Source organism: Eurosta solidaginis, chromosome 3, assembly GCF_040869045.1.
Source record: "Eurosta solidaginis isolate ZX-2024a chromosome 3, ASM4086904v1, whole genome shotgun sequence".
In the NCBI taxonomy this organism is placed as follows: Eukaryota; Metazoa; Arthropoda; class Insecta; order Diptera; family Tephritidae; genus Eurosta; species Eurosta solidaginis.
Window position 1 is genome coordinate 13799067 of NC_090321.1, and position 11772 is coordinate 13810838.

The following is an 11772-nucleotide window of genomic DNA, read 5'->3' on the forward strand; positions in this document are numbered from 1 at the left end:
AACTGTTATCGCCAACGTTTTTACAACAAAACCCAAAAAAATTTTTTTTTATTTTTTCAAAAAACTGTTATCGCCAACCTTTTTACAACAAAACCCAAAAAAAAATTATTTTTTTTTTTTTTTCAAAAAACTGTTATCGCCAACATTTTTACAACAAAACCCAAAAAAAAAATATCTTTTTCAAAAAAATGATATCGCCAACGCTTTTACAACAAAACCCAAAAATATTTTTTTTTTTTTCAAAAAACTGTTATCGCCAACGTTTTTACAACAAAACCCAAAAAATATTTTTTTTTTTTTCAAAAAACTTATCGCCAACGTTTTTACAACAAAGCCCAAAAATATTTTTTTTCAAAAAACTGTTATCGCCAACGTTTTTACAACAAAACTCAAAAAATATTTTTTTTTTCAAAAAACTGTTATTGCCAACGTTTTTACCACAAAACCCAAAAAATATACATATATATATTTATTTTTTTTTCAAAAAACTGTTATCGCCAACGTTTTTACATCAAAACCCAAAAAATATTTTATTTTTTTTTTTTCAAAAAACTGTTATCGCCAACGTTTTTACAACAAAACTCAAAAAAAATATATATATATTTTTTTTTTTTTTGCAAAGAACTGTTATCGCCAACGTTTTTACAACAGTTTTTTGAAAAAAAAAAAATATTTTTTGGGTTTTGGGAGTGTTTTGGTCGAAAAATTTATCCTTTCGCCTTTTTTTTCGCAGGCTCGAATATCATTTTTTTGGGTATGCATAGTGGAACTTTTTTTCCTGAGCCCAAATCCTATCGAAAAATCGATGGCGCGATATCGGTTAAAAAAGCGATCCACCCTAATGTATATAAAGCAGATACTGCGTAGAGCTTAAGGGGGATGATTTGCGTTAAGGTCAGCTTATCAAATCAAATTTTATTACATGTTGCGATTTGGCTCAATCTGAAATTTAAAGATGTACACCTTGTCATGTATAGAGTTTAAAATAAATTTCAGTTTTATTACAGCAGCAATAACATTAACGGTTATAGTATGTACATAAGTAAATATATCTTTTACATGCTTATATTATAAAGCATATACATCCCTTGGAAAAAAAATAGTTTAAAAGAAGTTGACACTAATAAAAACAAAGAAAGAAAACATACAGACATCTATTTAGTATACTAGATTTAGATACGAGGGTTGCTATTTATATTTTGAGCCTTGCCAACAATAATTGTTTGCCGGCGTCATCTGACGTTTTCAATTGAAAGTTTGACGTTTTTAAGCATAACCTTCTTCAGAAAATTTTGACATTTGAGCACAAATTGTGTTGTTAACAGTAACTTAAAAATTGTATCTCAGCGAAAAAGTGGAATTAACTCGTGAAAATTTTCGCGCGATGATTTTTTTCGACTTTCGAAGTGGATTATCAAGACGGGAGTTCTTTGAACAACTTACTTCCACTTTTGGTGATGAAGCGCCATCCTTTGCCACTGGTATAACGAATTCCATCGTGGCGGCCGTTCGCTCAGGGACGAAAGTCGTGAAGGTCGCCTAAATCAGTTGTTGTACACAAAACATTGACGCTGTGCGCGAACTTATATTGCAAGATTGTCATACGACTTATCGTGAGATTGTGGCATCCCTGGGCATTAGTATGACGAGCATCAATAAGATATGGCATGAACATTTAGCTGTGAAAGAAATTTGTTCGCGTTGGATCCCAAAGAAAGAAATGCTCAAGAAATACAATCGCGGTGCATCAAAAGATGTATATAACATCTACACTGGTGACGAATCTTGGATATATGCGTATGATGCCGAAACAAAACAGCAATCCTCTGTATGGGTCTTCCAAGATGAGCCAAATTCTACAAAAGTGATTCGTGCGCGAAGCACTTCGAAGCAAATGATCGCCTGTTTCTTCGGAATTACTGAACATGGCTACCGTGTTGTTGTAGTGCTTAGTGAAATACGGAAGAAGCGGCAACGAAGGATCATTCTTCATCATGACAATTCCAGCTTTCACACATCGGCTGAAACAAGCGTCTATTTGACTGGCCAAAACGTCGAATGAATAAGTCACCCTCCGTACAGCCCTGATTTGGCGCCAAATGACTTCTTTTTTATTTCCGCAAATCAAGAATAAATAGCGCGGCTAACGTTTTTCGGCGCCTGAAGAAGCCTTGATGCATTCAAAACCCATGTTTTGGAGATACCTCAATCGGAGTGGAAAAAGTGCCACGAAAATTGGTTTGAACGCATGCAAAAGTGTATTCATTACCATGGAGAATACTTCGAAAAACAATAAAGCCATTTTCGATAATAAATTACTGTCTTTTCATTATTAGGCTCAAAATATAAATAGCAACCCTCGTAATAACTTAGATCTATACATTTATAAGATTTGACAATCAATGGCATCAATTTTTAAAGCCTGAACTTTTCTATACCTTATTTTTTTTTTTTTTTGGAAGGGGGGATCGAATCTTCCAATTACAGTACTAGAAATAAATCTCAAATCGCCAAGTTAAAAAAAGTATAAGGGTATTATTATACTTGCAACATTTAGACATATCAAAGCTGATGTTGAATATTTGTAATATGCACTTGTTAATATTGTAAAGTAAAAAATATAAATACTATTGTTAAGCAGTAAAATAAAATGACTGCTTTTTTATTCACTTTTTCATAGCATAGCTTGACTTACACTGCTTTTATGCTTTGAAATCATTCTTACAGTAGAATTTTATTATAATGCTATTTCAGTGTTAAAATATAACATTTCTATGTTTAACCAATTTTCAGAGAATAAAAGCAGTATTATTTATTTTATGCTGTTTCTTGCCTGCCAAAAATGATTTAGTGCTTTTTTGGTTGGGGAAAATCAGGATATTCGAAATATAAAACAAATTTACATCTTGTTTTATCTTTAAATTTTTAAATTGGCATAAAAAAATTCCTAAAAGGCAGTAACTGTTTTTTTGCTATGGACGGCAGTATAGTATTTTGAAATGCCAGCTGATTATTTCTTCAAAATAAGCGATACCATTTGCATGACGATGATATGTTTGTGTGAATTCGAAATGTTTGTATAACATGAGCGCAAATCATGAAATGATTTATTTTTTATTTGACGAACGCCCGCGTCGTTTTTTACTTGGTGCCATGCCTGTGGCTTTGGCCTCATCATTATCATCTATTTCTTTAAGTGTACGCTTTTTGGCTTTCTTATTAATTTTTGCTAAATTTTTAAATAATTGTGATGCCGATTCCTGATTGCTTTCATGTTCTAAGAATTCAACGTTTTCGGGTGTTGGAGACGAGCGCCCTTCGCTATCGACCTCATCATCATTTAGCTGCTGATGCCTTAACTTTTTACTTGCACGACGGCTGGTTGTAGCAATTGTTGGTGAATCTCTGTTTTCAGCATGATCGCCGTCATCATCATTATCACAACTGCGTAGTTTGCGTTTCGTACTTTTCTGTGTATTTTTTGCCTTTTTCGAACTTTTTTTTGTCACCGATTTAGTACTTGCCTCGGATTTTGTTTCTTCGCCTTCGTTTTCATCATCATACTCTTCAATATTTGTCTCGTCACTGTCAGCTTCTTGCTGCTCATCCTCATCATGACTTCGAACGTTACGTTTGCGTATCTTATTTTTTTTACCACTTGGCTCAGCAGCCGTTTCTTCTTCCATGCGTTCGAGTAGTTCATTTTCAGTTGTTTCTTGCTGTACACTTCCTATGCTGGGGTCTACCGAAATTTCACTACTATGCGAAAATGTGCGCTCTACAGCCGCTTTCAATGCTTGTGTACGAAAACGGAAATCATGTACTGTACCGTGATGTAGAAAATTTGCTATGCGACTACTACTTTTCTTAGATAAAACAATTACAAACCGATTGAAAGTTTCCAAATGTAATATCACTTTTGGTATTAATTTGGTTTCACGCAAAATTTTTGCACGTTCAGCTTCAGGGTTTGAACGCTTACCATTTGGCTGATCTTTATCTATGACATTAGCTTCAATGTAAGAAACAAGCGCATAAATGTTTGTGGGAAGTGATTTACCAATGGCGCGCAATAGAAATTCGAATCTAAAATAATAAAATAAACTGTCACATTATCTAAATAAAAACACTAATTGATAAATCTACTGACTTCGTGGATTGTATGCAAATTTGTGATGATCCTGCACAGCTCAAAAAATGTTTTGTGAGATTCTTAAGACAAACATAGTGTTGTATCAGTAGCTTTAGCAACTGGTCCATGCTTGCGCCCAGCGGAATGCAAATATTCGTTAGATTTATCAAAGCATTTGATACATGAACCAACTGTGAACATATAGAACGCTCCATAGAACGTAACTGACTTAGGCAAACATCGCGTTCATCTTCGGTAACGATGCGATATTTAAAATTCAAGTTGTTTGCTTTTATAATAAAGTAATCGATGTATTCAATTTGTTTCCGTAGAGCTTGGCATAAATGACTAAAGTAAGATTCCGCACTCTCCACAGTTACAGACCTTAGAGTAAAGGGCGTCGGGATCTATTTAGTTTGTAAAGCAAATAATACATTAAATCAAAACTCATAGACATGGTTAATTGGTCCTACCTCTTTTTCGTACATCTCATCATTTACGGCTCCCCAGATGTCACACAACAGCAATGCTATTGTGTTGAAAAATGCGCCGGAGTGCGTTTTCTGACGTTGTGTGAACAGCAGTTTATGCACAATGCTTAAATGTTTAGATTTTATCTCGTAGCATTTGCAGAATTGTAATAACCAGGAATAAGATTCGGTGGTCAGACGATCTTCATATGAGAGATTGTCGTAAAGCACCTCAAGACAGTGCATTAATGCACCGATAGTTCGTTGGCGCTCAGCGTTTTCAAAATCTTGTGAGTCAGAAGGTTCGCGCGGCTGTTCCTCTACCATAAATTCGTCAATTATGTCATGCAAGATTTCCGTAGATTGTTTACAACGATTAATTGTATGAAAGTCTAAGAAAAATAACAAAATAGTTACAAACATTATTTGTGTACTTAAAAACTAAACACACCGAATCCTTTAAGAAAAACATCTACGAATTTCTTTTTGTACAGAGAATTAGCAGTTTGAAGACATTGTTGAAAGCATTCAGCAGCCAAAGCGGCTGTCTTTTCATCAAAATTAGTCCACATTTCTGGCAAACGTCGTATACAGCGTTCATAAATCACCTTTGTTATATTAGTCAAATATCTCAAGGTACGTCGACTGTGCGATAATTGTTTATATTCCGGCTCATTGCGGAGAGCTTCTATCTTTTGTGCGACTATTTCCAACACAAAGCGCACAAGCTCGACGTTTGAGCGTAACGGCACGGTATTTTGACTAGCAGCAAACGGTACAATATCTCTATAATTAGAAATTTAGACAATTGCAGCGTCTAATTAACAGATTGGTGATTTACAACTTACTCATGTAGAAGGCGTAAGAGTTTTTCCAGAACCGACAAATCCCAAATATTTTCAAGGCAGTTGATATTGAATTTCTTAACAACACCATTAACTGTTATATTTTTTAACGTCGATGCACTATCTTTATCGATCTTACTCTTTTTTTGCAATTGCTTTTTTGAAAAGCTAACATATGACTATTAAAATATGGTTGATAGTAATAATTTTTGTTTTTTAAATGTTACAGATACCTTACCTTGTATGTCTCGCTGACTTTGCAGTGTGCTTTAAACAAAGGTAGTATATGCTTAACGGTATCATTACTCTGTTGTGACATAAGTAGAGAGTATGATATTAAACCTTCCAAAAAATTCATTTGTTGTTCCAGTAATGCACTTTTTAATGGCGCCCAGTTGTCGTTCTTTTCTTCAAACTGCAACTCTTTAGTTATCACTTTGTTTATAGCTAAGCGCAACAGTCGATGCATTTCTCGTACATCGTATTCCCCTTCAAATTGTTGGAATATGGCCAAACAATGACTAACAAATTGTATTAAAAGTCCCAGATTATCTTGTATTTGTAATTCATAGGCATTTTCTGTCACAGAGCAAACTGTTTTGTCAAACAATACGCAAAACTGTTCCGCTTCAGCAATTGTTGTTGAAGCTTGGAAGAAAGAGCGAAAATGCCAATCAACAAATTGCAGCACATGCGGCACCAGTTTTGGATTCAGCTCCACGGCACGTTGTAAGTCTAACACAAAATAACATTTAATATAATACAATGGAATTTATATACACAATTGTTTTAATTACTTTCATAAAGCACGCGTTTCATTGTTAAATTATTATTGAAGCAGCTCCGTAGCAGTCCAATTATTTCTAAAGTAAGCATATCAAAATGACGATATGGATTTTGACGATTGCCCAAAGTTGCCTGAGACATCAATGAAAAGCCGGAGATACTATGTTGTGTACAGAAGCTGGAAGAATTTAGTTGGGAACGCTGGGAGTTGCTGTTATTCAACTGTTTAAGTATCATACAAAAGCCATACACAGCCATTGAACGAATGCGTTGTTCGCTACAAATTACAAATTAATGTTGGTCTCAATAAGATATATAAAGCAGTGTAAAAATTTTACTACCTTGAGGTAATCGCTTTCCGCAAGACTTCAATAAAAGCATCACGCACAGTTGCCGAGAGCTTAAGGATTGGTAAAATGAAAGACATCATGCGCATGGATTGTTCGCCTGGTAACTGTGATTTAAAATGAAACTCATATTACAAGTAAGGGGAGAATAAAAAGTCGAAAAAAACTCAAGATCACTTACCCATAAAAAGAATTCCATTACATATTTGATTGTTTTCACACACTCCGAAACTGTGAATGTATCAGCGACACTCAGCATCATTAAACACTCTATATTGGGTTAAAAAAAAATTTAACTAAAACAATATCTTAAAACTCTGAAGCCAAATAAAAATACCGCCAAATTGGTACTGGTCTTGTTCCACAACCATCCATTCCGCTAACTTTTTCACAATTCCTCTTCCGAACACGAAACGTTTGCGTATAAATTTTGTAAGAAAATTCATAGCTAAGTTATTTAATGGTGCATTATTTTTTGCTTTAAGCAAAGTAAATACCAAGCTAACAAGACCTGGTGTTATAACATCTTGTCCCTGCTTATTTTGATCAATAAGTACGGTAAAGACATAATCCAATTGTACTTGTTTGCGTTGTAAAGTGTCTCGACACCAAACTGAATAATCTGCCATCAATCGTTCATGCTCATTATTGTGTATAACGCTGCGCAAAAAGTGTAGAAGTACAGACGTAGTTAAACGCTCTGACTCGGGCTCGCGATTAGCAGAAGTCATAGATATAATAGCGCTAAGCATGAAAGGAGTCAATATTATGTCTGGCATGGAATTAAAATTCTGCTAAATAAACGGAGTTAATAACAATGCAATATCGCCAACTATAGTTGAACTTACTCTCAGTACAACGCACATTTGTGTTTCGCTTATCTTATACTGTGTGCAATAATTCAAATGATGTAAAATCGTTTCCTCAGCCTCTCGCAATTCTTTATCCGAATATGCATCTAATAAGAATACAAACAACAAATAAATAATTATTCTAAAATTTTAATTGGTAGAACAAACCAATGCTATCAAAGTCAGTCGAATTGCTCTGCATATCGGCAAACAATTTTTTATAGTAAAAACGATGAAAATATTTTTCCAAAGCTAGAACAAGTATCATAATATCCGAACATGTTGAGCACATAGAAAATAACTGATAAGCCAAAGCGGGCAACTCCGTGGGTGATAAAGTCTGCAATATTCCACCAAATTTATTGAGTACAACCGTTAATTCGGCGCTTTTTAAACAAATTTCTCTGCAATTAAATATATTATGACTGATGCACTCAATGATCAACAAAATCGAAGTTGTTTACTTAAACATATCGGCTATAGGTGTAACGATCTCTATTGGCCAACGCATTGTTGTTAAACTGCGTACAATGCTAGCACGAAACTCACTTCCTTTCATTGCCACTCCATTCACGAGTATTTGTTGTTGCTGCGCCAAGACATTTAATACATCTGGTAAAAGGTCCTTCCAACTACAAATCAAAAAGATTATACTCTGGTAGGGAAACCATCCAAGGCAAGAAGATTATCGCCATACCATATATATTTACGATCGCCCATGCGTATACCCTCAATGCATGTTTCTAATATTTCGATTAGTTGCTCCGCAGGGAATGTTGAAAGATGTTGACATAATCGGATTATTAAGTCGTATGTTTGCTTATAACTTAATTCCACTCTTTGTAAGCCCTCCAACAAACATTTAACGCAAGCATAACGTTTCTCAATACTATCCCGACTGCTATAACCAAAGCTGAGTCCCTCAAGTAGGTAGCTCCAAAATGACACACAGTCATTCCGCCCGAACTTAGTCTTCAAAGTAGCCACTAACTATAGTATAATGAAATAAGGATTGGTTTGCAAATTTTGTTCATAATCTACTTACTGTGGTTGTGCTAGTTTTCTCAATTAGTTTCTGCAACTCCGGCAAATTCTTCTTCTCGCCCAATTCGTTTATCAAGCCTTCAACAGATTTGCCTTTAGGCCGATGGGCATCTGCACGCAATACACTAGACAATTCAAGGTTTTTGTCAACAGCGAACATTTTACAAGACAAATAAACAAATTAATACACAACAAACAAATTAAAAGTCGCGCGCCAACAAATGAAATATCACAACTGACAATGAATTTATTGTGAATGGTTTTTAGTTCGCAATAAAATAAGACTGCAGGCCGGAAATCAGCTGATTGGCACCTTTGGTAATTCCGCCCATGAAAGAATGTGTTCTATATCTGTATGAAGGACCAATTAAACTTCCTTCAGGTCCAATTAATGGTGACTTATAACCATAAAACCATAACCAGAGAAGACAGCTGGTCGAACCTACCTTATGGAAATCAATGTAATCGATTAATAGTGCCATACCATAACACTAACGCCATAACCATACCATAGCCAACCATTTGGTTTTTGGTTTCTCGCCATATCCATAACCTAAAAATATTTGAGTTGTTGAATTTAAGAACTTTTTGTTGATTTTATTTATTGTTTTGGATACGTTTTGACTAAGAGGCTTATTTTTTTTTTTTTTTTTTTTGTGGAATATGTTTGTAATTTTTTGCGTTTTCTTCATTTTATGAAATTTTCAAATTTTCACGATTTTTGGGTTAAGGCACCATTAATCGATCACATTGGAGATGGTTACGGATGTGGGTAAGATTACGACTATGGCGTTAGGGTTAAACCCGGAGTCATTGGTGCCGTATGTCGTATCGCTGTATCCGTATCCCTAACATAATCAGCTGTTTATCGTTACGACGGTTAACCAAAACCCAATTGGTTGGCTATGATACGGTTACGACCTTAGCGGCACCAATAATCGATTGCATTGATTCTCATAAGATTGGTCGAATCAGATATTATAAGGTTACCGATACGGTTACCGATAAAGCACCAATGTCTGCAGCTTAGGGAATTTTAATTGTCACCATTAATCGATTAAATTTACTGCCCTTAAAGGTGGTTCGATCAGCTGTTTTACCTGGTTATGGTTTTGTGGTTATAAAGGGCGAATTAATGGTGACTTATAACCATAAAGCCATAACCAGATAAAACATCGCTGTATCCTTATCCCTAACGTAATCAGCTGTTTATCGTTACGACGGTAAACCAAAACCCAATTGGTTGGCTACGATACGGTTACGACCTTAGCGGCACCAATAATCGATTGTATTGATTCTCATAAGGTTGGTCGAATCAGCTGTTATAAGGTTACCGATACGGTTACCGATAAAGCACCATTGTCTCCAGCTTTAAGCTGGAGTCATTGGTGACGTTTGTCGTATCGCTGTAGTCGTATCCCTAACGTAATCAGCTGTTTAACGTTACGACGGTAAACCAAAACCCAATTGGTTGGCTACGATACGGTTACGACCTTAGCGGCACCAATAATCGATTGCATTGATTCTCATAAGGTTGGTCGAATCAGTTGTTAAAAGTTTACCGATACGGTTACCGATAAAGCACCAATGTCTCCAGCTTAAGGCGTTATAAGTACATTCCTAAGGTCCGATTGCTAAAGGAAATAATTACTACTATCTGGCTTCACTAATAACATTTATTGTGACCTTAGCATGAAGAAGCAAGAAGAAAAACTTTTTTCTGTCATTTTTATTGCAAATTGAAATTGTGCTTGTCATCTGCTACTTTGTTTAATAAAACGAAACTAATTTTCCAACGTCCAACAGAAATGGCTTTAGCTGAAATCGCTGGCATTGCAAATGCCCCATTTATGAACACAAATAAGAACTCAATGGGCTTATTAGAGCAAAGCTACAATCTTACAAATCCGTATTGTCTACTAGCGCCACCAACTGATGGGGTAAGTACTTTGTGTATTGCATTTCTAATATGCCTGATTTGATAATGAATTTCTTTTAGCCGGTCGATATAAAAGGTATGCATGCTGCAGCTGACAAAACTGGCATTAAAATTGATTACGATCACGGCACTACAACATTAGGCTTCAAATTTAAGAATGGTGTCATATTGGCAGTCGATTCTCGTGCAACCGGTGGTCAGTTCATTGGTTCACAAGAAATGAAGAAAATTGTGGAAATCAATAAATATTTACTGGGTACTTTAGCTGGTGGTGCTGCCGATTGTGTATATTGGGATCGTGTACTTGCTAAGGAATGCCGCTTACATGAGTTGCGTAATAAAAAACACATTTCTGTAGCAGCTGCAAGCAAAATTATGGCAAACATTGCGCACGAATATAAAGGCATGGGTTTAAGTATGGGCATGATGTTGGCTGGATATGATGACAAAGGCGCCGGTCTCTATTATGTCGATTCAGAAGGCTCACGTTCTCCTGGAAACGTCTTTTCAGTTGGAAGTGGTTCGATATTTGCATATGGTGTACTAGATTCTGGCTACAAATATGATCTAGAAGATCAAGAAGCTTATGATTTGGGACGCCGCGCAATCTATCATGCTACTTTCCGGGATGCATATTCAGGTGGTATTATACGTGTTTATCATCTTAAGAAGGATGGATGGGTTAAAATTTCTGAAGATGATTGCAAAGAGCTTCATTATAAATATGAAGAAGAAAAAATGCAATAAATAAGTTTGCTTATAAAAATTACAACTTAATTAACAACATACTGAAATAAATAATTTTTTATGTTTAAAATTAATTTTTACATGCCAATTAGACTTCCGGAAATTCCAAGAATCAAAAAGACAAGTTTAAATCATGTTAAAGGTGACATTTAAATGAAACGTTTTAGCAAGAGCTTCGCCTTTGACAGATAAACGTATGGTATCAAAATACATACCATCAAGCTATGCAGCAAGTCTGCACCAAAAACATACATTGAACTCTATGTTGTCAAGGAGAAGTACAGCTAATTTATGTAAATCCGCCAAAAGAAGGTTGCGTTCCCTTTGCAACACCAAGATTACATATATCTTTGACTTAAAGTTTAAGTTAAGTTATTTTATTATCGATTAGGTGTTAACAGACGAGGCTCTGGCGACCCCAAGCTCCTCATGGAACTTGGGGGTGGGGAGGGAGGGATGGCTTGAAGGTTTAATGTGGCCATATAAATCGTTCCCGAGATGGTCGGGCCAGCACCTTAATGGTTCTTTGGTACCGGAGCGTTTGGGATCTGTATCCGACAAAGGACCATCACATCGATAACACTCCCCAAAGCCTTCGGGGAGTAACCTAA

General features: G+C 35.6%; 2 protein-coding genes across 3 annotated transcripts; one reads left to right on the forward strand and one right to left on the reverse strand.

Moving 5' to 3' along the window:
* Positions 1–974: 974 nt before the first annotated feature.
* Positions 975–8709, reverse strand: FANCI (Fanconi anemia complementation group I). Of its 2 annotated transcripts, none has more exons than XM_067770910.1 (15): positions 8477–8709; positions 8129–8421; positions 7896–8063; positions 7600–7835; positions 7429–7538; positions 6918–7371; positions 6762–6850; positions 6575–6687; positions 6245–6510; positions 5686–6182; positions 5451–5626; positions 5054–5388; positions 4606–4994; positions 4151–4539; positions 975–4086 (listed from the first exon to the last, which is right to left on the reverse strand). In XM_067770910.1, exons 1-15 carry the CDS (start codon positions 8633–8635, stop codon positions 3108–3110), a joined length of 4653 nt encoding a protein of 1550 aa, XP_067627011.1. In that variant the 5' UTR covers positions 8636–8709; the 3' UTR covers positions 975–3107. The 2 variants fall into 2 exon arrangements, with proteins under 2 accessions (XP_067627011.1, XP_067627010.1); XM_067770909.1 differs by having other exon boundaries at positions 6918–7374.
* A 1472-nt stretch (positions 8710–10181) lies between these two features.
* Positions 10182–11235, forward strand: Prosbeta5 (Proteasome beta5 subunit). Its single transcript, XM_067777342.1, has 2 exons — positions 10182–10415; positions 10475–11235. The coding sequence occupies exons 1-2, from the start codon at positions 10284–10286 to the stop codon at positions 11159–11161; spliced, it is 819 nt and encodes a 272-aa protein (XP_067633443.1). The 5' UTR covers positions 10182–10283; the 3' UTR covers positions 11162–11235.
* The last annotated feature ends 537 nt before the right edge of the window (positions 11236–11772 follow it).